At 48.5% G+C, this 24641-nt stretch overlaps 1 protein-coding gene across 5 annotated transcripts in view; it reads right to left on the reverse strand.

The window, feature by feature from the left end:
* The window catches only part of DTX2 (deltex E3 ubiquitin ligase 2), a 36584-nt gene extending 12846 nt beyond the window's left edge, over positions 1-23738 (reverse strand). For 2 of the 5 annotated variants that reach the window (XM_028521338.2, XM_036020786.1), the window contains exons 1-4: positions 23357-23451; positions 22226-22390; positions 10629-10984; positions 7972-8605 (exon numbers count right to left, since the gene is read on the reverse strand). In XM_028521338.2, the coding sequence (XP_028377139.1) occupies positions 7972-8605; positions 10629-10896 (902 nt within the window). In that variant the 5' untranslated portion in view covers positions 10897-10984; positions 22226-22390; positions 23357-23451. Of the gene's footprint in view, positions 1-7971; positions 8606-10628; positions 10985-22225; positions 22391-23356; positions 23452-23565 lie in introns of those variants that run through there. The other 3 variants (XM_028521331.1, XM_028521324.2, XM_036020788.1) reach the window with 3 other exon arrangements.
* Positions 23739-24641: the final 903 nt, after the last annotated feature.

A 24641-nucleotide genomic window follows, 5' to 3' on the forward strand; every position in this document is an offset into this window, starting at 1 on the left:
GACAATTTAGCAGAAATGAAAGCCTGAGAAACACCAGACGAGGGACACGTGGTGCTGCTGAGGGCCTGTCACAGTTTCTCTTTCCACAGCTGCTTCTGGGTGAGGGGCCTGCATTTTTTTCCTTTTTTATCTTCACCTAAGAACATGCTTATGAATTTTAGAGAGAGGGAGAGGGAGGGAGAGAAACATCAATGTGAGAAACATTGACTGGTTGTCTCATGCGCCCCAACCAGGGACTGAACCTGCAACCTAGGCATGTACCCTGACCAGGAATAGAACCTATGACCTTTTGGTTTATGGGACAACACTCCAACCCACTTAGCCATGCCAGCCAGGGTGGCTTTTTTCTTTCTTTTTTTTAAAATTAAAGTTCCTGATGGAGTACCCGGAACAATTATCAAAGAAATCTGAATTTCACCACACTCAGACCCAAACTAACCTATAGCATCTGAATATCCGAACTTGAAGATGTTAAGCCCAGAGCCCCGTCCACCATTACTTCCTCTGCAAAAACAAAGTGACAAGAATCACACTCCAGGACAGGTGTTGGACAGGAAAGAATGGTAGGCAGGGGCTGCTGGCATATAAGGTCTCGTCTCTTTACAAAGAAGCTTTACCTGTCAAAATACGTTTTCCTCGGAAATCCAGAGACTCTGAAGATAAAGAATTTTGAAGCCCTGGCTGGCGTAGCTCAGTGGATTAAGCACGGGCTGCGAACCAAAGTGTCGCAGGTTCTATTCCCAGTCAGGGTACATGCCTAGATTGCAGGCCATGACCCCCAGCAACCGCACATTGATGTTTCTGTTTCTCTCTCTCCCTCTCCCTCTCTCCCTCCCTCCCTCCCTTGCCTGTCTATAAATAAATAAATAAGAATTTTGAGCAGGCTAGCTTCATCAAAATGAGAGCTCTTGCCCTGACCAGTGCAGCTCAGTTGGCTGGGCATCGCACCACAAAGCAAAGGGTTGCAGGCTTGATTTCCAGTCAGGGCACATGCCTGCGTTGTGGCCCCCGTCCCTGGTTGGGGTGCATGCAGAATGCAACCAATTGATGTTTCTCTCCCTCTTGCCCTCTCTCTAAAAAAACAGAATCTTACAAAGAAAAAAAGAGAGCACTCTGGTAGCTGTAGAAGAAAAATCCAGCAGAAGCCACTCCAACAGGAGGTCAAGACTGACATGGCCAGTTATATAAGCAATACTCCGAGAAGGACACATCATTTTTGCGGTTCCTGCCAAGATTGCCTAACTGCAGTCCAAATCATGAGAAAACATCTGACAAGCCCAAACTAAGGGGCATTGGACAAAGTAACTACAAAAGTGTCAGGATTATATAAGACGAAGAAAGACCAAGGGACAGTGACAGATGGCAGAAGGGCACTGACAACTGGGTACAGAGTGGGACCCCACAGGACCCTGGGACAGAATCAGAACAGTGGGGAACAACCAGTTTAGTAAGTAGTGCTGCACCAGTGGTAATTCTCTGGTTCTGAAAACTGTACAGTGGTGTGAAAATGTTAACATGAGAAGTAAGGAGGCTGTCCAAACTCTCTGTACTATGTTTGTAACTTTTCTGTAAATCTAAAATTGTTCAAAATAACGGGATTTTTCTTTTAAATGAGGGCTGGCTTCTTAGAGTGACTATGTTCAAGTTCCTCATTTGGCTTTAAGCCATTATATTTGTAAATGTTAGCAGACCCTGCCATTATGGTTGGGGGTGGTCCCACACTGAGGAACAACTGTGGCGTGGATGGCCCAAGACACCTGCCAGTACCCCCTGGCCTGACTCCTGTGTCTGCCCGCTCATCCCGCACATGTTAAAAATGAAGTAAGAAAAGTTATGGAGCCCTTCCATACATACTGGTGCTCCCCAAGGACAGGGCCTGGGCACAGTTGTCTCTTTCCTACTGGGCCCGGCCAGGAGCCAGGAACTGGGAAGGTGCTCAGGAAACAGCGGACAGCCCCAGGCTCCAGTGCTGCTCTTACAGCTGCCAGCAAACCGACAACCTGCCTGGTTACGGCAAATGCTCCCACAAGCTGCCCTAGATCCTTCCCTACCACCAGCCAAAGGTCACAGATCCTGCCGGCAGAAACTACAGGGAGCTGGCTGGTTCTGATCCAAACCAGAAAACCCTCACACTCAGCTGGTGCTGAGGCTGCCAGGACCTCACACAGAGTCTGTAGCACAGCAGGTGCTCTGGTATGTCTGAGCGAATTGAGTGAATAAAGAAGTTTTTTCATCCTTACACAAGGACATGCTTACTGATTTTAGAGGGGCAGGTGGGGAGAGAAAGAAGGAGAGAAACACTGATGAGAGAGAGATATATCAATCAGCCACCTTCCGTACACACTGGACCAGGAAACAAACTTGTAATCTAGGCATGTGCCCAGACTGGGAATTGAACCCACGACCTTTTGGTCTATAGGATGATGCTCCAACCAACTGTGCCACACTGGCCAGGGTATAAAGAGGTTGTTTTGTTTTCATTTCTGGATTGTTCTCCCAAAAAGAATAACCTGTACAGCCTGCTACTCAAATAGTGGACTCTTGCCCTCCTCCTCTACTCCCACCCCCAAGGGAACAGGGGACCTGGGCCCGGAGTGCTCTGATAATGCAATGGAAGGAATGTGTGTTCAGGACACCCAGGCTAGGGCTTTTTAATCCTCATCCAAGGATGTTTTTTGATTTTCAGACAGAAAGAGAGGAGGCAGTGGTGGGGGGGGAATAGAGAAAAACATAGGTCAGTTGTCTCCTGTACACACCCTGACCAGAGATTAAACCTGCAGCCTAGGTATGTGCCCTGACTGGTAAGTGAACTGGAAACCTTTTGGTTTATAAGCAGCAGGTGCCTGCCCTGCCATTCCAACCAACTGAGCCAGGCAGCCAGGGTACCTGGGTTAAGGTTTTGGCCCATTAAGTTATGTTTAATTTAGAACAAGCTCTACCCTCACTCTCCTCTACTGCACTTTCTGAGCCTTCCTCCATTAAAAAAAAAATTTGCCCTGGTTGGTGTGGCTCAGTGGATTGAGTGCCAGCCTTTGGACCAAGAGATTACCAGTTCAATTCCCAGTCAGGGCACATGCCTGGGTTGCAAGCAAGGTCCCCAGTACAGTGCATGTGAGAGACAACCATACATTGCTGTTTCTCTCCCTCTCTTTCTCCTTCCCTTCCCATCTAAAAATAAATAAATAAAATCTTAAAAAAAAAACAAACAACGGATTGATTTTAGAGAGAGGAGGGCAGGGCGGGGGAGAGAGAGGAGGGAGAAGGAGGGGGACAGGGAGAGAGAGAGATATGGAAACATTGATTTGTTGTCCCACTTATTTAAGCATTCACTGGTTATTTCTTACAGGTGCCCTTACCAGGGATCGAACCCACAACTTCGGCATGTCGGGACAACGCTCTTAACCAAATGAACTATCTGGCTAGGTCTTCCTCCTTCATTTTGTTTTTTAAAAGGAAGGTACATAGTCTCTCATGGTCTCTGCAATTCTCAGGTCCTATAAGTGATGGAATTTGAGAAGATACAGCCCTTCCAGGCATCTCTCATCTCCCAAGCCAACTCTCCAGGGAGCACTGAGGTTCAGCCCTCAGAGAGAAAGCTGGAAAGCCAAAGCCTGGCTCTACAACTGCACAAAATTATGGCTACTCAGTGGGCTTGGCACCACTGGCCCAGAGGTGCTCCATAAGTGGGGTCTTCACCAGAGAGGCACAAATCTGAGGGACAAGACCTAATTTTAGGTTCTACCCCCAAGAACTGCAGCAGAAAACAGACATGCAATGAGACTTCCAGAGGGCAGCTCACCTAGAACTGGGAACAGGAACCAGGAACCATGACTAAGTTCTATTAGTCATGGGGTCTTATTACCTTAGCGGTCTCCTAATGTGATCACTCCCCCTACGACTTACCGCAGTTCCTCCCCATGTTTTCCTGCTCTGATGAGAGGAACTGGAGCAGAAAAAGGATCCAGTGGTTCCCAAGATGGGGACTCTTAGGAGTACACAGAACCCTGGAGGCCACCAAGCCCTTCCACCATCCTCAAAGGGCTCGGGCAACAGAATGCTCCTGTTGTGGGGCATCACTTGCTCCATCAAGTGTGCTTCTCTGAGAATTCCCTCAGTCTCTGCCTCAGGCCTTCCTCCCTGTCTCCCCGCTTTCCAGGTCTACCTACAAGGCCCTACCTGGCCTTACTGTCTGGGACCATCTTCTGGAGCTTCCAGATGGAGCTGAGAACGAAAGACATGAATTTTACAGTCCTAGACAAGGGGCAGCGCTAGGAGGCTGAAGGGTAAGGAAGTGCATGGTTCCCCTCCGGCTCCCCAAAGGCCAGGAAGCCAGCAGCAACCAGGGGACCTCTGACAGCACGTACGGTACAAGGAATATCAGATGTGAAGTCTGGACACCCCATTTCCAGTGCCTGTCCCCACTTAAAGCTGTGTGCCCTTGGGCATGCCAAGTCCCCTTTCTGAACTTCAATTTCTCTATCTGTAAGACGAGAATGATGCCAAAAGGCCCCCAAGGCAGTTGTGAGGCCTGATCTGCACCCCAATACAAATGTCCATTGTTTCCCAGGTCTCAGAGGGGCAAAAGCAGCACAGAAAAGCTGAAAGGCTGCCAGGCAACGTTCTGCAGGGCCCTCACTAAACCCTGAAGCCCACAGCAACATCACAGCAAAGAGAAACTTCAAAAGCCCAACCCCTTAATTTTAAGAAGGGAAAAGAGAGCCCTGGAAAGGGAACAGAGCTGGCCCAGAGGCCTGCAGTGAGTCAGGAGGAACCCAGAACCTAGGACTCCAAGTCACACAAGCCTGAAGAGCCTGACCGACAGCAGGGCACCCGTTAGAGTGGGGTCCCGAACCTCCAGGCCCTGGAGTGGTACCAGGGAGGAGCTGAGCTTGAGTGTAATGCAACTGAATTATCCTGAAACTAACCCCCACCCCCTCGGTCCATGGAAAAACTGTCTTCCATGAAACTGGTCCCTGTTGCCATAAAGGTTGGGGAACCACTGCTTTAGAGGAAAGGAGAATAGCAGTGAGAACAGAGCAGATGAAAGCAAACTGGAAAAAACCACTTTCTAGGGCCATTTAGTGCAGCGACAGACCGTGCCGAAGCTTAGCCACACCAGAGCTACAACAGACTGCTGGTCATAATCACCACCCCAAGTCATTAAAACTCTCAACAAACTGGCACACCCTCTATTAAAGAAGACAAGAGTGTGCATGACACGCTTTGGAAACTTTTCCATCCAACATCGTTAAAACACAAGTTTTGGTGCTTAAAGGGATAAACTTCAGCTACCAGGAAATTTACTTAAATCCAGCAGCACAGTGACAAATGATGCACCTTCTCCATGTATCACTGCTTACTCAGAAAGCCTCCCAGGGCATAAGGAAATCAGCTGAGGTTTTACCTAGATTGAGCAAGCAGCAATCTGAAACCACATGGGTTCCCCAAATTTTGATTTTACTCTCATGTTCTTTCCAGTGGCTACCAGTAAACATAGCTGATTCTCAGGCTTCCCCCGGCCATGGCGAGGCTTGTCCTGCTGCCTTGTCCTCTCCTCCATACATACACATGGCAACTTTCACCTAATGCTGTTGACATTCATTTGGCTTCAGGAACTATATATACCACAGCTCCTAGGGAGAGCAAGTTGCCAAGTGTCTTCAATCCTCCCATCCATTTGGTTAAGACGTCAGCTATTTATCAAGGCCCCTCTGGCCCTACAACATCCATCAGAGAAGGGTTAACTGGAGAGGGCCCCACTACAAATAAGATATAAGTAAACCTAGTTTTTCAAAGCAGGGACAGGCCCATGCAAGTAAAGAATGTCCCTCCCAGCTCCCCAAAGCTGTAGGAGGTAAAGATGAACATCCACCTAAGGAGGCAGAACCCTTTGAGGCTGTTTCAACTAACAGAGCCAGCTGGCCTGGTTCCCTCCTGGCTTACAATGCAGGGCAGGCAGCAACATGCATGGCCCAGCAGCAAAGGTAAGACCATCCGGCCTACCCACTTTCCCTTCAGTAACTTGCCTGGCCTGTACCAGTTGGGCCTGCATCAACAGTCTCCCGGGGCCCCTGGGCTAGGGAGGGAAAACCAATGGAAACCCTGTACTAGGAGAAAGCAATCAAGTCTATTAAGTCCCCTAGCTCAACCTCAGAATCCCAGCTCTAGAACAATCTAGATTACAGAAGTTTGCTTCAAAATAATTAGTTAAGATCTTAAGAAGACCCAAGAGGGTAAGCAAAGTCAACCTAGCAGAGGCTCTCACCCCTACTGATAATCATTCTGGGATAGCAGATACAGCACTCTTTTCTCTAAAAGAGACTGACCCACCTACTGGAGGGGCCTCAAAAGGGCATCAGGGAGTCTGGCCAACAGAGTCCTGCTTGCTTACATCTGTGTGAAAGTCCGCAGAGAAGGCCCAGTGAAACCTCCATGCACTCCCCACTTCCAGGAAAAGTCTCAGATCCACATGCCCCAACTCTCGGAGGAAGCAAATGCCAGGAAGATGCCTTGACCCGCCCAGGACCCACTCCTCTCCTGTTTGTCTGACTCCTCCACACTCATCCCTCCGGACACCTTCTGCCTTTAAGAAAGCTTCAAGAACTCCACGTGTCCTACATGGCCCGCTCTGGGGCCTGGGTTTAATCCCAGTTCTGCCACTTGCTGGCTGTGCTCTTAACCTCACCACCCTCAATGTGTCACCTGTAGACCCAGGACACCACCCACCATGTGGCCCTTATGAGGGTTAATGGAATCACTCCCAGAGCCTGCTCTGGGGCTGGCTGTAATGTGTGCTCACTGAATGGCAGTTGTCTCTGTGTCTTCTAGAAGCTGGTAGGGCCCTCTAAAACCTAGCCTGAAAAAATGCTAGAGGAGTGGTGGTGGTGGTGGCGGGGTGGGGGGGTGGGGGTGATGGAGACAACTATACCTGAGCAACAATAAAAAAATGTGAAGAAGAAAAAAAAGAAAGAAAAAATGCTGGAGGCAGCCCAAGAAACTGCCATGGTCTCAGCCACACTAGGAAGCCTTGGCCCTCACTGTGGTCAAGTGCACAGGGATGGGCTGGCTGCCTGGCCTACATCAACGCAAACCAACACGACGCTCGCTCCCTGGGAAATGGGCAGCCATGGGCCCACATGTCCAGTCACCACAGGCCTAGGTCACCCCCTCTCAGGCATCAACTCCCATTCCAACTACCACTCTGAATCCTCAAAATGCTCTCCAAACCCAGCACTCTCAATAATGATCACTGACAAGGCCCTTGTCAGTGACAGGTGTCTGAGCACCCCGGGAACACGGCCCGACTGGCCATTCCAGGAGCTTTTCTCACTTTAAAGCGCCAGATGGTCTGGATGAGGCCTATTCCATCATCTTTCTCAAGGTACAGAGAGCTCTGACAGACACTGGGCTGGAATTCATCAGCACGGAGCTGCCTATGTCATCTGCTGCCACTTCCCCACCATCCCCTACTCGACATTTTGCTCTCTCCTCAACCAATGTTTAAGCATCAAAGCTGAGCTTACACACTTCCCCTGGACAAGGCTGTGGACTTAGGGAGGAGACTGAGCCTTCCATGTCTGTGTCCCCAGTGCCCGGCACATACGAGTCAGTGACATGTTCTCGGGCACAGTGCCAGCGACACAGTACACAGGAACATCCAACAGGTGGTCAGCTGCTCTGCACAGCTCAGATCTCCTGAGTGAACAGAGGGAATTATGGGTTCTAACCTGTGTGGCAACTACCAGCACTTAAGTCCTAGAGGTCAGGTAGGTTCTATGTGCTGCAAGGCTGTGGACAGCTGTGACACCACGTGGCACACACACAGGAGACAACATAGCAGAAACAATGAAGAAAGCAGGTGCCAGGTCTGCAGGTTTTGGGGCAAGCCTTCCCAACTAAGTAAAAGCAAAAACCTAAGCTGGCTGACAGGGTACACAGGTAGACAAAGTGACCCTCAATAAAACAAGATACCTGGCTCCACTGGCAGTGGATGATCCTGGGGGATGGTGCTGAGGTCCCAGGTGGGAGAGGCTGGAGCAGTAAAGGGGCTGGTTCCCCAAGGAGGCTGGCAAACCACCCCAGGGGTTGGTGGTGTTCAGCCTGGGCGCAGACCTAGCTCCAGAGAGTGAGGGCTTATTGTATGGGGCAAAGGCCTGGTGGGCACCGAAAACAGCAGTCCTTTGGGGAGGCTGGGGGACAGGGTATGCAGGAAGGCTGGTCATGGAGTGGCGGTAGCGACCTGACACAGGGCCAGTTCCGCCGCCGCTGAGGCACTGATGGCAAGAGCAGGCGACTCCCGTGTGGCCTGGTGGGGCGATGATGGAGGTCACTGGGTAAGGGGGACCTGCTTGGCGCCGCACACTACGGCAGAAGTTTGAAGTCTTGTTGGTTTGTGTGTGGGTGGCATAGTTGACGACGTAGTTGTACCCCAGAGGCGCCAAGTCCACGAGCTGGATGCCCCTGGCCACCTGCTGCTCCAGATAGTCACACACGTTGGCGTCATAGGCCATCCAGGAGCCATCGTCGTTCATCCACTCCCAGACGATGCCCCGGCCCAAGGCTGAATGTTGGGGGAACAGGTGCCTCCGCACAGCCCGCATGGTGCCTGTTTTATAAGGGGTAATTGCATATAGAAGGTTAATATAGTAGCACTCCCAAAACAAAGAATTTATAAATTATTTTGTCTATCACCAAAATAAACAAACATGATCACAGTGTACATAGGGTCATGGTACCATTTGTCTGGCATTGGTTGTTCTTCCCAAATTTTGGGTGGACAGAGAGTTCTCTTCAGGTAAAGAAGCTGCAGCCCAAAGGGACTGAGCCGCAGGAGGGGGTCTGTGCTCCTGGGCAGGAGTGCGGGATGCTGGAAGCTCAGGTCAAAGAATTGCTGAGGCTCAGACTCAATGAGGCTTTAAAAAATATTTCTAATGATAAAACTTATGTAGACTCACTTAAAAAATCACAAATAAAAAAGTATAAAGAAAATTAAATCATCCATAATCCAACTACCAAGAGGAAAGCACACAATTTATATTGCAATGCATTTCTTCCCATGCAGTCTTCTAGGCACATATATTCAAGGTAGCTGACAATCATACTGAAAAATTTTCCTGCTATTTTCATGTATTATATCCCACACCAGGAGCATAGATCTTTAAAACTCTGTAAAACTCATTAATTGTCACATAATTCTCTTACACAGATGTACCATTCCCTTTGACTTCGCACACAGCAAAATAATGGGTAACGCCCTGCTCTTAGCTTACATTCTTAATAAAATCAAACCTGAAGATTAAAGAGAAAAAGAAAAAGAAAAAAATAAATTTAGGCCATGCATGCTTCCAACAGCACTTGACAAAAGATGGTCACCGCAATCACTTTTCTCCTGGTCTCCTGAGGGCAGCAGCCCTCACCTCCACCCACCCCAGCCAGGGGGCTGCTCTTAACCCCAAATTGGATCACGTCACTCCTCGGCCCAAATCCTTCCAAGGTTCCCTCTTTGAGAATAGAAGTAGTCCCTTTGAGAGACTGCAAAGCACTGCAAAACTTGCCCCTCCCCCTGCCTTTCCTTCAGGTCTGTCTTCGTCCCTCGCCAGTGTCACCGAAGCTCAAATTTCAAATCAACGTTTCCCAACTTAACATTTCCCAACACTATACTTCCACACCCCGATTAACACTCACTGCTAACATAACACACAACTTACGCATCATCTCATTAGCTATCGTTCTCAGTTTCCTGCAAACATTATGAAGAAGGGACTTTTATCTACATCCAACTGCTTAGAATCCTGATCACTTGCCTGAGAATGCTGCTACGGGGGTCAGAGCAGGGCTTCTCAGTCTTGAAACAAGTGGCATTCTGGGCCAATAATTCCTTGTCGTGGGGCTGGCCCTGTGCACTGTAGGATGTTTAGCAGTATCCCTGACTTCTACCTATGAGCTGCCAGTAGGCCCTGACACAGTCGTGACAATCAAAACTATCTCCAGACATCATCAAATGTCCTGGGGAACAAAATCACCCCTAGCTGAGAAGCACTGGAGTACAGGCACAGGGAAAGCTCTGGGAGGAAGCCGGTTATCAAAATATACAATAAAACCAAACATGAGTACACAGGAGTGTGCAGCAACCTGCCCAGGTCACACAGCTGTGGTGCATGAAGCCAGAACTCATTACCAGGCCGTCTTAACTAGCACAGCACACCACCTGCCAGTGAGAGCCTCAAATCTCTGTAGGTAGAAGCAGGCATTTTTGGTTTGGAAAACAAGGGGGCAAGGGGTTGGAAGGGCCTCTGCACTATGCTCCCAAGGCACCCTCTACTACCAAGAGGTACAGCAGGGACTCAAATGAACCGGTGTTTCATTAATATGCTGATGAGATGCCACAGGAACTTACCTCTTGTTTATATCAATTAGCCTGTGGTAAAACCGGTTCTGTTATACACCGTTTCACTTAAAGTCACAGAGCCCATCGACAACACTGAGTGAAGGCTTACTGCACATCTCACATTGTGTGGTGCCTGCTATTGTTCATGACACCCACCTCCCAATCACGTGCATTTCAGGGACAGGACTACACAGCCCAAAGCAGGTTCTTGAACACACACCAGAGGCAGAACGTGTCTTACCTGTGTCTTGGCGGAACTGGGTCCAGCTGGGGAGGTCAATGATGTAAGGGGCCAGCGAGGGGTCAGCTTGGCCTAAGGGGATGCTGTGGGCCAGGCTCCCCAGCCCAAAGCGCTGGCCCTTCTGCTGGACAAACTGCTGCTCGATGAAGTTGCAGACAGTGGCACTATAGGGGTGCCAGGTGCCCAGCCCATCCTGCCATTCCCACACGGCCACTACCACAGGGCTGGTGTACGCCTGAGTTAGGGAAGAGCTTGGGGCCATGGCCATCTTCCCCAGGACTCCCTCTGCTTTCCCAAATGGCTCAGACCACTCTGGGCTGGTGTCTCCGGTTCATCGCCCAGTGTTTCCAGCAGACCTGTAACAGGACAAATCAGCAATTACCAATGCACACAGTGACCCTGCCACACAGTCAGCTTCAGTGCAGGGGAAAAACTGTGCTTCGCCAGTCACCTTTTTCCCTAATACCGTAAGGCATCTTGAATCAAGTACCTGATCCTACCTCTTTGCTCAGGCAGCCGGGAAGAATTCAGAGTCAGTCAAGAAGCCTACCTACCTCCACAAATGTTCACGAAGATATAGTGAAGTGAATTTTATGTACTGATTATCAGCCTAGTTTCTGTCTTTTTACCAGTAAGTTCCCTGTGACCCACTAGTAAATGTATCCTTTCTCATCATATGTATTTTCATGAGTCACCCTAAGTCCCTTGCTGACTGAGGCCACGATGACCCCTTACACCTCTGTGAGGGCTCCACAGTTTCCAAAGCAGGTTTGTTTGTGTTTCCCATGCCACAGATGGGAAACAGTTGTGTCTCAAAAAGCACTGAGGCTCAAGGACAGCCAGGGGCTCAATGGCAGAGCTGGAACTCACAGCACAGGTCCTACCTCTGCCTGAGTCTCCAGGCTGCCCCAGGAAACATCATTAACCATGAAGCGTGCCCTCGATAAACATTAAGATCTCCTGGCTGCTGAAGCCTGGCCCCTCTGCACTTCACTCTCTGTTCCTGGGCCTCACTGACCAGTGGTCAGGTTCGGTGACTTTACACCCATCTTCCAAGACATTCTTCTCCCAGTAACTGTAGCCATCTTCCTTCCCTTGTATACTCTATTCATCTTCAGGCCCAGCCTGTTACTCAGGGAGCTTTCCCGGCTACCCAGCACACAAGCCTCTTCAGAGCACTGCCCAGAGCTCTATGCTCACATACACGTACAGGTATGATGACGTTGTGTCTTTCTACCCGCCCCTCCTGTGACCCACAGCAACCCAGGGAGTCTGCCCTGTCCACAGCCAAATCACCAGCCCCAGCACAGGCTTTGTCACATAGTGTTATACGCACGTTAGTTCAAACTCGGCTGAATGGAAGGGGGCAATGACCCTCTGCACCCGCAGCTGTTTGAAGGCAAAAAGAAGCCTGTGCATGTACTACTAAATCACAGCCGCCCCCCAGGGCACCAGCTCCCAGAATGTGAGAGGGGCAAGACAAACATTTAGTGGCAAACACCAAATGTACTTATCTCATTTAAGCCTAACAGACTAACAAGGTGCTTTTTCTTCCACTTTATGGACAGGAAACCACAGCTCAAAGAAGTCAAAGTCTTGTTATTGGAGGTCACATTTATACTGCTAAGTGTCAGCACAGAGAGCAAACCCAGATCAATCTGGCTCTGATGCCCATTTCCACAGAGAAGAAAGGTCAGCCTAAACTCTACCTTGGGCTCCACTCACAGGCCCAAGTTATAGAGAGGGATGGCGGAAAGGAGAGAGGAACCCACATCACAAGTCCTGTTACAACATGTTCATGCAGGCCTGGTGCCAACAGGTTCCCCGTCATACCATCTACTCTGATTTCCATACAAACCCCTTAAGTATGGGCACTGACGTTTATCCCCATTTTGCAGATGAGGAAACCGAGGCCTGGGCAGTTGCAGTGACTTGCCTACATGGCTAGTAATACGGCTGGGACCCTGGGCTTTCACTGCTGTCCCTAAGACTGCACTACACCATCAAAGTTTCAGTGAAAAGGCAAGACCACTGCCCCACAAGGAAGGCAGATCTGGAGCAGCACGTGAAAAGAAACAGGCAGAGGCTCTGGCGTCGACACACTGCTAATTTACTCTACTCATGGTATTGTTCTGCTGAAGGTACCTAAACTGTCCAAGCTTGCTTTCTTTTCCTTTCGTTTGGAAATGAAGATGCCGACATCTATTCTCAAGCAGAGATGTGTATAGAGCACCCAGCAAAGAAACAGGCACAGAGTAGTTATCAGCAAATCTTGGCCTCCCACCCTTTCCCTTCTCCTCTCAACCCCAGAACCTCCCACCCCTCGAGTCTGGGTGAGGAGTGGCAGCCTATGGCAGCACTGAGCCGCATGGCATGAGGACACAGGCGATGAGTCAGGCCTGCAATAACTGAGTACACCTGTGGGTGCCAGGGCTGCCACTGAGCTGCCAACTGCTCCAACAGAAGTGCACATCGCGCCTGGAGGATGGGACCTGGGATGCCCTTGGGCTGGCTGGCTGGCTTATTAGCTCAGTGCCTACAATTAGAAGTCTCTGGAACCACATCCAGGTACAAACCACAGGACCAATCTCAGGGTCAATTACTCTTGAGCCCGGACTTTCCTGCTGGCAACTCCTGACAGGCATCACTCAACTCTCAAGCAGCACACGCCTCCTGTACATCAGCACACACAGGGTGTCCACACATCCCCAGATCAACCAACTCGCAGAACTCTGCCAAACAGCCTGAGAAATACTGTTGAGAACTTCAGCTAAAACTTTTTTAAAAAATATATTTTACTGATTATGCTATTACAGTTGTCCCATTTCCCCCTTCACTCCCCTCCACCCTGTACCCCCTCTCCCACCCACATTCCCCCCCTTTAGTTCATGTCCATGTGTCATACTTATGAGTTCTTTAGCTTCTACATTTCCCGTACTATTCTTGCCCTCCCCCTATCTATTTTCAACCTACATTCTATGCTACTTATTCTCTATACCTTTTCCCCCTCTCTCCTCCTCCCACCTCCCTGTTGCTAACCCTCCATGTGACCTCCATTTCTGTGGTTCTGTTCCTGTTCTAGTTGTTTGCTTAGTTTATTTTGGTTTTGCTTTAGGTGTGGTTGTTCCTAATTGTGAATTTGCTGTCCTTTTACTATACATGTTTTTTCTTTATCTTCTTTTCTTAGATAAGTCCCTTTAGCATTTCATAAAATAAGGGCTTGGTGATGATGAACTCCTTTAACTTGACCTTATCTGAGAAGCACTTTATCTGCCCTTCCATTCTAAATGAGGGCTTTGCTGGATAAAGCAATCTGGGATGTAGGTCCTTGTCTTTCATGACTTGGAATATTTCTTTCCAGCCCCTTCTTGCCTGTAAGGTCTCTTTGGAGAAATCAGCTGACAGTCTGATGGGAACTCCTTTGTAGGTGACTGTCCCCTTATCTCTTGCTGCTTCTAGGATTCTCTCCTTTGTTTTTACCTTGGCTAATGTAATTATGATGTGCCTTGGTATGTTTCTTCTTGGGTCCAACTTCTTTGGGGATCTCTGAGCTTCCTCGATTTCTTGGAAGACTATTTCCTTTGACAGATTGGGGAAGTTCTCCTTTATTATTTGTTCAAGTATGTGCTCAATTTGTTGCTTTTCCCCTTCCCCTTCTAGTACCCCTATAATTCGGATGTTGGAACGTTTAAAGATGTCCTGGATGCTCTTATGCTTCTCCTCGTTTTTTTTAATTCTTATTTCATCACACTTTCCTGCTTGGTTGATTCTATCTTCCTTCTGGTCCACTGTATTGCTTTGAGACCCAGTTTCCTTCCCTTCACTATTGGCTCTCCTCTGTGTATCTTCCTTCATCTCTTTTATGGTAACCTGCATCTTTTCATCTAATTTGCGCCCAAAATCAACCAATTCCGTGAGCTTTCTGATCACCAGTGTTTTGAACTGTGCATCTGATAGATTGGCTCTCTTGGTCGCTCAAAAGGATGAGTCCTGGGGGACTGATCTGTTCTTCTGTTGGCGACATATCTCTCCCTGTCTCTCCTTTTTTTTTCTTTTTTTTCGGTCTGGTCGCTCTTGTCACAGTGGGGGGTGGAGCCTTAGGTGTTCACCGGGGCTGGGCACCCCAGTCGCTAGATTGTGATGTTATATTTGGGAGCGGGGGCAGGGGGAAACAATGGCGGTAGTTCCGTTCTCCTGGGATCTCAGTCCCTTCTCTGGGATCCTGGGCTGCAAGCTCTGCCCTGGTCCGCAATCGCCGCCTCACTGGGTCCGCCAGCCGCAGCTTGCGTACTCAGGGTCCACCGCTGCGTTCTTGCACGCCAGATGGCTGTCGTGAAGATTTCACGCCAAGTTTTCCTCAACCTCTGCACCGCCGATCAGCGCCCGCTCAGCTTGTCCTCTCCTACCGGTCTGGATGTACGGGTCTACTTCAACTTCTTGGCTGTCCAACTTCCATTTAGATAAATCCTCTATCAGTTCTGGGTGTTATTCTGGCTATAAATTGTTGTTCTAATCTTGGTTGTGCAAGGAGGTACGGTGCATCCACCTATTCCTCCATCTTGCTGGAAGTCCCAGCTAAAGCTTTTCATAAAGTGTTCGGTCTCCACAGACTGCAGGCCCACCATGGTCCAGGCCCCGTCTAGGGACTGGAGACCCAGAGACAAAGCTGTCATGGCACATAGCCCCACTGTGCCTGGGTGCTGTCCCCACTTACATCAAGGCCCCCACCTTATGTCCAGCCAAATGAAATTCTAGTGGGTTCCAGAACATTCAGAGCCACTTCCCACCTCCAAGCCATGGGCCCCGCTGATGCATGTGTCTAGACTCCTGCCCTCTCTTCAAAGAAGCCCCCAATCAAACATGCCCATCTTTCCAGACTCAGCCACAGCACCCTCCTCCTGAGCCCTCTGACCTCCACCTTCACCAGCACCTTCGACCGGCACTCTGTTTATCCCCGGTTTCAGTGTCTGCCTCCCACTGGCACAGGAACTCCCCGTGGGCGGAGTCAGGGCTGACCCACAGCTGGAGGGCAGCTCTTCAATGCCCAATATCCCAGAGGGTCTGATGCACCAGAGGACAAAAGAAAAGAAAACCTTCTGCTCCAGAGGCCAAGCATTAGAGGCCCCACCCAGAAATGCCCACTGGCGCTCCACTTAAACGCAGCAATTGCACACATATAGGAGCCCTGTCAGTGCACCCATTTTCTACCACCTCAGCTACTGGAGAGCTGTGGTTCAAAAACCTAATTTGTATTAGCTCCTAATGACAGGGCTATTTAGTGTTCTTAATTATGAAAATTATTATTATTATAATTGGCCATGGAAAAAAGCTTCAATGTGAAAGCAAAAACACCTTAAAATAATGGAATTCTTCTTTTAAAGATTTTACTTATTGATTTTTAGAGAGAGGGGAAAGGAAGGGAGAAAAGGGGGGAGAAAAACATTAATGTGGGAGAGAATCATCGATCAGCTGCCTCCTGCACAAGCCCCAACTGGGGACCGAGCCCACAACCCAGGCATGTACCCTGACTGGGAATCAAACCAACGACCCTTTGCTTTGTGGGATTACGTCCAACCAAGTGAGCCACACCAGTCAGGGCTCAAAACAATGGAATTCTTAAAGAAATTAGGGACTATCCTAATGATGGACTACAAGTCCTGAAAAATGTTTACAAAAACCTTATGGACCTAAGATAATGCCCATGACAACTCAAAAACACAGGCTATGTGAGTGCACATGCTATGCTCTCAGGCAGGTGGGCATGCCATTTACGGAGCACCTACTGTGTGGCACACACTCCGCGTGGTGCTTCTGTCATCCAGTTCTCGCAACCCTCTACCATCTCTGAAAGTAGAAGTTATTCCCATTTTACACATAAAGGAACTGAGGCCAAAAGAAACTAAGAATTTACCCAAGGTCAGGTGGCTAGTCTGTGACATCATAAAACCTATGTTCTTTCTACCTGATATAAAATAATTTTTAAAAGACCAGAAGGAACAATGTGAAATGTTACTTAGCAGTCATGGAATTATAGAATTTTTTTTACCTGTGTCTGCACTTGCACATGTCCTATAGTGGTCATATTACTTTTTATGATAAAACAAAAATTTGAATATCAACAACTTTGACCAAAAAACAAACAAAAAACCCCATCCTGCTTTCCTTGTATTCTCTCAGAGTTTAGCTGCAGATTCCTGTCCCCAACAAACGCTGTACCTCAGAGGCACCGAGGAACGCTGCCATTCTACCACAGAGGTGTTTTCACACGAAAGAAAAACGCTGCATATGTCCCAAAATCTTCCTATCCCCAGAGGGTTAGAAAAGCTTTGGAACAAGATGTGAGATGGCACAAGAATGCGAGTGCGAGTCATCCTGCCTGACTGTGGGCCTGGGGGCGGGGGGGGGGGGGGGGGAGGAACCACGTAACTGGGTCCCTCTGCAGCTGTGGCCTCTGGGAAGAAGGCCCTGCGCATGGTTTTAAACTCAGACTGAGTGACTGTCAACTTCCCAACACGTGAGGGAGGACCCCATTTGATCCTTCCAAAGCCCACCAAAATATGTAACAGCTTGGCCCAAGCCTGAACTTGGCAGTTCACCCTTTAGTCCACACTGTTGCCAGCGTCTGTCCTGCCTCTGCTGTCCTGAGTGGAGATGGAGACAGCCTGTCAGACCTCTCCTCTCGGGTCATGCACACTGTGCTCTGCTCGGTCTCCCATGTGCTCAGCAACCTGGGGACAGTCACCTCCTCTTCTCCAAGCTCAACTTACTACTCAGGTGGTCAGATGGGTTTTCTAGCAGAACCCTTCCCCAGCTGTGACTGAGTGCCACTCGCTGATATGTAAAACAGAGAAATGAAGGGTGCTCTTTTTGACATAGAGGTGGACTTCATTCCTACTTCCCAAGAGTCCCAGGAAGCTCTTCCGCAGAACAGTTCTGAGGGGCATGGATTGGAAACCAGCGACACCGGGTGACTTCAAGTCCAATTTTCTAAGCTGCCTCAATTTCAGGCTCTTTTCAAGAGGCCGGGCCTGGAACTCCACACCCTGTCAGCTGACACAGTGAGCATGACCTGTAACTGGAGCGTGACCTTCAAAGACTTCTTACAGTACAGCCCACCACCCGGGCACTGTCAGGAAGCCTTCCCACCTGGGAAGGTTGAATCCTACATGAAAACACGTCAAAGAAATGTCCTACTTTAGTAGAAATGTTGATTGTAATACAAATTTAAAACAATGGAATATCACCTTTTGCCTAGCAAAGTAGTAAAAATAACTTAATTTTAAAACTCATTGCTGACAATAGTATACTGAGGCTTCATACTGCTGGAAGGATAAAACTCTTCCAGAAAACAGCTGAATAATATGTATCAAGAGGTTTAAAAATGTTCACTTGTGCCCTGGCTGGCATAACTCAGTGGATTGAGCGTGGGCTGCAAACCAGGCATCACAGGTTTGATTCCCAGTCAGGGCACATGCCTGGGGTGCAGGCCATGGCCCCAGCAACTGCACATTGATGTTTCTCTTTCTCTTTCTCTCTTTCTCCCTCGCTCTCGCTCTCTCTCTCTCTCTCTCTCTCTCTCTCCCCCCCTTCCCTCTCTAAAAATAAATAAATAAATAAATAAAATCTTTAAAAAAAAAATGTTCACTTGCTTTGACCCAATAATTAAGAATCTACCTAGGGCCCTAGCCAGGTAGCTCAGTTGGTTAAAGTGTCATCCCAATACACCAAGGTTGCAGGTTTGATCCCTGGTCAGGGCACATACAAGAATCAACCAATGAATGCATAAATAAGCAGACAACACATCAATGTTTTTCTCCTTTCTTTCTCCACCCTCCCCTTTCTCTCTCTCTCTCTCTCTCTCTCAAATCCATTTTAAAAATCTAAGAAGATTTAGAGAAACTTCGATATAAAGATATTCACCATAACATTATTTTAACTAGGCAAAAGGGAAGCACAAAGAAAACTCAATAAAAATGTACCAAAATGTTAACAACAACTGCCTTTGAGTAGAGAAATTACAAGAGACCTTCTGTTCGACTTTACTTATATATCTGAACTTTTCACATGTTCTGAAGTGAGAAAGTGTAACTTCTGTTATCAGAAACAAATCTCTTTAAAATGTCTAACACTTTTAGTGCTGGCCAGGTGGCTCAGTGAGCTGAAGCATTGTCCCATACACCAAAAATGGTTGCGGGTTCGATTTGGGAATCGATTTGGGAATTCGATTTGGGGATGCCAGAGCACATACCTGGGTTGTGGATTCGATCCCTGGTCAGGGCATGGACAGGAGGCAACCAATCAATTTTTCTTTCTCACATTGATGTTTTTCTCCCCTCTTCCCACACTCCCCACCCCTGCTTTCTAAAATCAATAAAAGCATACCCTCGGGTGAGGGTTAAAAAAATAAAAGTGCCCTAATACTTTTAGAAGGTCATAAATATAAACCAAACCACCGCCACCATCACTTACCATCATTACTTTAAATGGCTGCTACTATCCCAGTAGGATGTCACTGATAACAGGCCTTGCCAAAGTACCACGGTACCTCTTTGACAAAAGACATCCCCCATCCCTGAGTCCCAAGAAAATGCATAAAACCAACCATCCAGGCGCCTAAACTATGGCAACAGGAGAACACTGCAAGATGGGGCTATTGTCCTAAAAAGAGATGGCTCAAGCCAGTGCCACCCAGAACTTACTTGATTTCTGAGACAAAGGAAACTAGCACGTGACTTGCTCCCCACACGCTGGGCTGCTGGGAGGAAAGTGACTGCTCCTCTTCTGGTGGGTGCCTGCCCTGAGCCCTCCAGGGACAGGTCCCAGCAACCCTGGTGGGAAACCCCTGCCAGCACCACGAGCCTGCTGCTGCTTCTCTGCCAGGAGCAACCTGACCACCTGCAGTAATGACAACAATGGCAACTGACCAAGGGCTTACTGTGTACCAGGCGCTGGGCTGACTATAAGTGTTCTCATTTAATCCTCAAAATCCTGGGGGATAAGTGTTACCTCTGTTTTATAAATGTGAGGCAAAAGAAGATAAGCAACTTGACCAAGAACACACAGATGTAAGTAAGCCCAAATCTATTTCCAGAGTCCACCAAGACAGAAGAGAAATTGAAGCTGGACAAATCGGCCTGCCATATGTGTTTTTCTTGGCCTCCACAGTTTTCCATTTTTTAAAAAAACTGAGCTGATGTTTAAAAATTGAAATATTCACCATTTTTTAAAAATCCAGAATTTTAGTGAAAACCAGAAAAGTTGGCCACATTTTCAGACCTGACCTAGATTCATTATTTGTCCAGAAACAACTAGCTAGCACACACCCTCCAGGTTACCACAGTTGCCATGGCTCCCCATGGCAGGAGCTGGTCACCTTTTATTTATTGATTTGAGAGAGAGGGAGACATCCATGGGTTGTTCCACTTCTTTATGCATTCATTAATTGATTCTTATTTATTTATTTTTTTTAGAGAGGGAAGGGGGGGAGGGGGGGGGAGAGAGAGAGAGAGGGAGAGAGAGAGACATCAATGTGCGGTTGCTGGGGGTCATGGCCTGCAACCCAGGCGTGTACCCTGACTGGGAATCGAACCTGCGACACTTTGGTTTGCAGCCTGTGCTCAATCCACTGAGCTACACCAGCCAGAGCCATTAATTGATTCTTGCATGTCCCCTGACCAGAGATTAAACCTGCAAACCTAGTGTAATGGAACCACACTCTAAGCTTCTATTTTGAGTGGCTGGAATACAGAAGCTTACTACATTCCTTAAAAATAACTTAGTAAATGAATATAAGAAAGCCTGAGGTAAAAAGTAAAACAAACACACAAAAGAGACCATTTAACTTATCTTTGTATTCCAGGTGCCAAGCACAAGCCCTGGCATACAGTTTCTGTAGTAGGTGTATGTAGGGTGAATCAGGGACTTTTCTCCCTGGCCCACGGTCCCCTTCCTGTTGACATCTTATATACCTTCGATGTGTCTGAAGCTAAACTTGCCATCCTTCTTCCTAATTCTGCTTTTCCTCCTGGATTCCCTGGCTCCACTCTGACCCAGACAGTTAGGAGAAAAATCTGGGAGTCTTGTCCCTCCTCCACTGCCCCACAGGTGCCATGGCTCCCTCCCTCCTTCCTCAGCACTCACAGCCAGCATCTGGCTGGGACCTTTATGCCTCTCACCTTGGTTAAGTATTCTTTCCCACTGGTTCCCCAACTCTTCTCTCTCCTTTTAGTCCACCTCAGAGATAGGTGTAAGACTGAGCTTCCTGCAGTATAGTTCTGATCCTGCCTCTTCCACACTTCCACCAGATTTATGGAATAAAATTCAAGTTCCTTGGATTCACATTGAAGCCTATCACAATCTGGTCCCTCCCTATCAACAGTATTTGCCAGTGTACTTCTCTTCAAAACCCTCTTTTATCTATACTTCCCTCTCCCCAGCCCCTCCCAAAGAATTTAAGTGAAGATCTGTGACCACATATACCCCCAGGCCTCAGCTCTACACAGAATCCCATTCACCTGGCCACCCAACCTCACCCGACCCATACTTTCAAAGCTCCATTTAAACAGCACCTCCACGATGCCCTGGTGTGCCCAATTGAGAGAAAACACCCTTTTCTCAACTTCCATGGCATTCTGTCTGTCCTTTACAGCTCTTGATGCCCATCAATGAGCTGAGGGTAAAATCTCATGTGCACCTCCCCCTTACCAGAAGCTGGCATGGTGAAAGGAAACAGTCACAAAGAGAATAATCCAATCAAATCCAATTCACACTTTTCAGCCAGTGTAAGAATTTAAATGCCCCCCACTCTTCTGCTAAAATCCTTCTGCTCCCCAGTGCCTTGGCAGGGCCCACAAACCCTCCCAAACTCGGCCCTCTGCCCATCTTTTTAGCATCTTCTACCCCTCACCCACCTCTTGTCTAGCCACTGAGCTGCTTACAGAGGCCCAGACATGCCAGGCAGCCTCACGACTTTGCATTTGCCAATTCCTCTGCCAGGCTACTGCCCCCACTTTCTAAGTCCTACTGCTTCACAACTCACTTGAGCCATCAGCTTCCAGAAGCTTTCCTGACCTTCTCACCTTCCCTCCTACCCCTTCCTGGAGCGGTGGTGGCTCTGCCCTGTGAGTCCCTATTCCTCAACACATATCACACTGACAACACCTTGTCACTGTCTATGGTTTGTCTGTCTTTTCTACCAAACAACCAAATTCCGAAAGACAGAGAGGTCTTATTACTCCTCACTGTACCCCAGCACTGAGCATGGGGCTTGACACAAAGGAGGCACCCAGTTAAGGTTCATGCAACAAAAGGAATAAAAATTTGCAGTTAAATGCAGAAATGGTGACTTATGTCCTTTATCCCATAAAGCATGTCTTAAAGTGCAAACCATGTAGAAAGCACCCTCTGAGACTGGTTAAACAGGAGAAGCCACTGGCAAGAGGCCATGTGAATTTATTTGAGAGAGTTGGCAACCAACAACCTACTTCCAGGGCTCACTTTCATCCTGGAGACCTCAAATTCTACCCTCCCCAGCCCCCACCTCCTCTATTGAAAACCAGATTAAGAAGGCAGCGATGTAAAGTCCCCATGGCTCTTACCTTTTCTCTCTGGAGGGCTGGCACAAACTGCCCCTTCTTGATGGAGACACCAGATCCTTAGGAGGAATGACTTGTTCGAGTTCCCATCTTGATATAAAACGCAGACAACAAAAACCAGGCAAATCTGAAAGGCTTGCTGACTCAGCGACACGAATTCCAAGGCACCTTTGCCAGTAAGGAAGAAGATGATCAAGTTTTAAATTGAGAAACAGCAGTGGGTGAAAATGAACGCACAGATGTTGGATCCGTGCGCTGTGAGTGGGGACTGGAAAACACCTGATTTATTTTCCAACACCCTAGGCAGAGCAGACGGTACAGGAGTCTTCCTCTGCCCACTCAAATAATCAAGGGGATTGTAAAAACAAAAACAACAACAACAACAACAAACCCTAAGACCTTCCCTTTCATACAAAAACCCAAAAGGACTTTATAAACCAATCTGCAGTGTAGGCATCCAGGAAATCAACACATCAGAAACAGTAATAAGTTTGGCCAAAATCACGCAGCAATGAACAAGGGGCCTAGTTATATTTACTCTGACGGTTTAAGTTAAAGCTTAATTTTGGCTACCAGGAAGTCCACCTTCTAAAACTTGAGAGGAGCTGGGATGGCATGCAGAAACATTTTGAGTTTGTTAAGGGTCCGAGCGTCTGTGCACACACTATTTCCACTGCTCCTGGCACTTAGAGAAGTGGAGCCAGTAGCGAGCTGGCTGAGAGAGGCGGGATGAAAAGGTAGCTGCAGAAAAAGTCTTCTCAATCCTCTTCAGCATACATCAGGCGCCCCGCAAAAGTAACGCAGGATCCTTGGAAACAGGAGCTTCCGGAAGGCGGACCCCAATTGGGATAGAGAACCAGAGTTAGGAGGCGAAGTCTCCTAAATTACAGCACCCGCTCCAGTGAGTCATTCCGCTGGAGGCAGACCCCAGCAGAACCTGCCTTCTAACCGGCAGCCCGGTGGCAATATCACCACCGCCTCCTCCTAGTCCTGTGGAGAGGTCTACCCCGCAACCCTGCCGACCCACCCAAATTCCCAAGGTCTGCGCCCTCCACCTGCTAGCGCTTTGCCTTCCACCCCGGCGTTCACTCTCCCACTCAGCACCCGGTCTAAGTTCCCAGTGCCAGCTCTCACCTCCGAGACCTCCAGTCTTGAGACCCGTCCTCTGAACCCCCTCCAGACTTCACGCCCAGACTCCTCTGGAGCCCAGCCCGGCCCGGCCCAGCCCAGCCCTCCTTCACTTCCACACCCGCCCCCTTCCGGTCCCAGCTCAGCTTAGTCTCTCCCGCGCCCTAGAACCCTAGCTCTGGCGACCGGCAGGTGGCCTGACGTTCCCTTCTCACCGGGCTGAGGAGGGCGAGGGGGCAGGATGAGGGCACCGCCGCCCTGAGGCTGCAGCTCTGGCTTGGCCTGGACACGACTTCGGCCGCGTCTGGGACTCTGAAGAGAAGACAGCCAGAGTGAAACTCCGCGTCGCAGCTTCCTTGCGCTCTGGCACGCATGCCCGGGACGCGGGGCCTTCTGGGAAATGTAGTTCAGTGAGGGGGAGGGGTCTGGGGGACCTGTTCAGCTGTATTCACTGTTCCTCCTCAGCCTCTTCACTCATAGATCACTCGTAGTTACTCCTTCATTAATTTACTGATTATTTTACATAGTTTCAAATTTTATTTATTGATTTTTTTAGAAAGAGAGGAAGGGAGAGATAAACATCAGTTTGTTATTTATGCATTCATTGATTGATTCTCATATGTGCTCTGACCATTTGAACCCACAGCCTTGGTGCATGGGGACCTCACTAACGAGTGAACATGGGGACGACGCTCTAACGAACTGAGCTACCCAGCCAGAACTATTTTACAGTTTTAAGATTTTATTTATTTTTTAGAGAGTTGGGGAGGGAGGGAGAAAGAGAGGGAGAGAAACCTGGATTGGTTGCCTCTCATTCACCCCCAGCCAGAGACCTGGCCTGCAACCCAGGCACGGCCCTGACTGGGAATTGAACTAGCAATCCTTTGGTTCTCAGGCCAGCGCTCAATCCACTGAGCCACACCAGCCAGGGCTGTAGTTTTGGTGTTTTGCTTTGTTTTGCTGTTTTATTTTGTTTTTTGTTTTTACATAGTTTTTATTGGTGCATAGTGTTTCCAGGCCTTGTGCTGGGTACTGGGGATTAACAAGTCAATTGGAAATTTGGTCTCTCTCCTAGAAGAACTTCTTATCCTTTGGGGATACAGACACTAAAACACACAATTTCAATATAGTGGGATAAATGTTATGAAAAAGAAGTGTGAGCATAGAAGGGTACACCTAATTTTGGGAGTGAGTCAGGAAGACATTACCAACAGGTGACACCTAAGTTGGATTTTTCAAGCCCACACAGCAGTTTGCCTGATGGAATACAGGAAAGCCCATGCAAAGGAAG

The sequence above is a fragment of the Phyllostomus discolor genome, chromosome 3 (genome assembly GCF_004126475.2).
Source record: "Phyllostomus discolor isolate MPI-MPIP mPhyDis1 chromosome 3, mPhyDis1.pri.v3, whole genome shotgun sequence".
In the NCBI taxonomy this organism is placed as follows: domain Eukaryota; kingdom Metazoa; phylum Chordata; class Mammalia; order Chiroptera; family Phyllostomidae; genus Phyllostomus; species Phyllostomus discolor.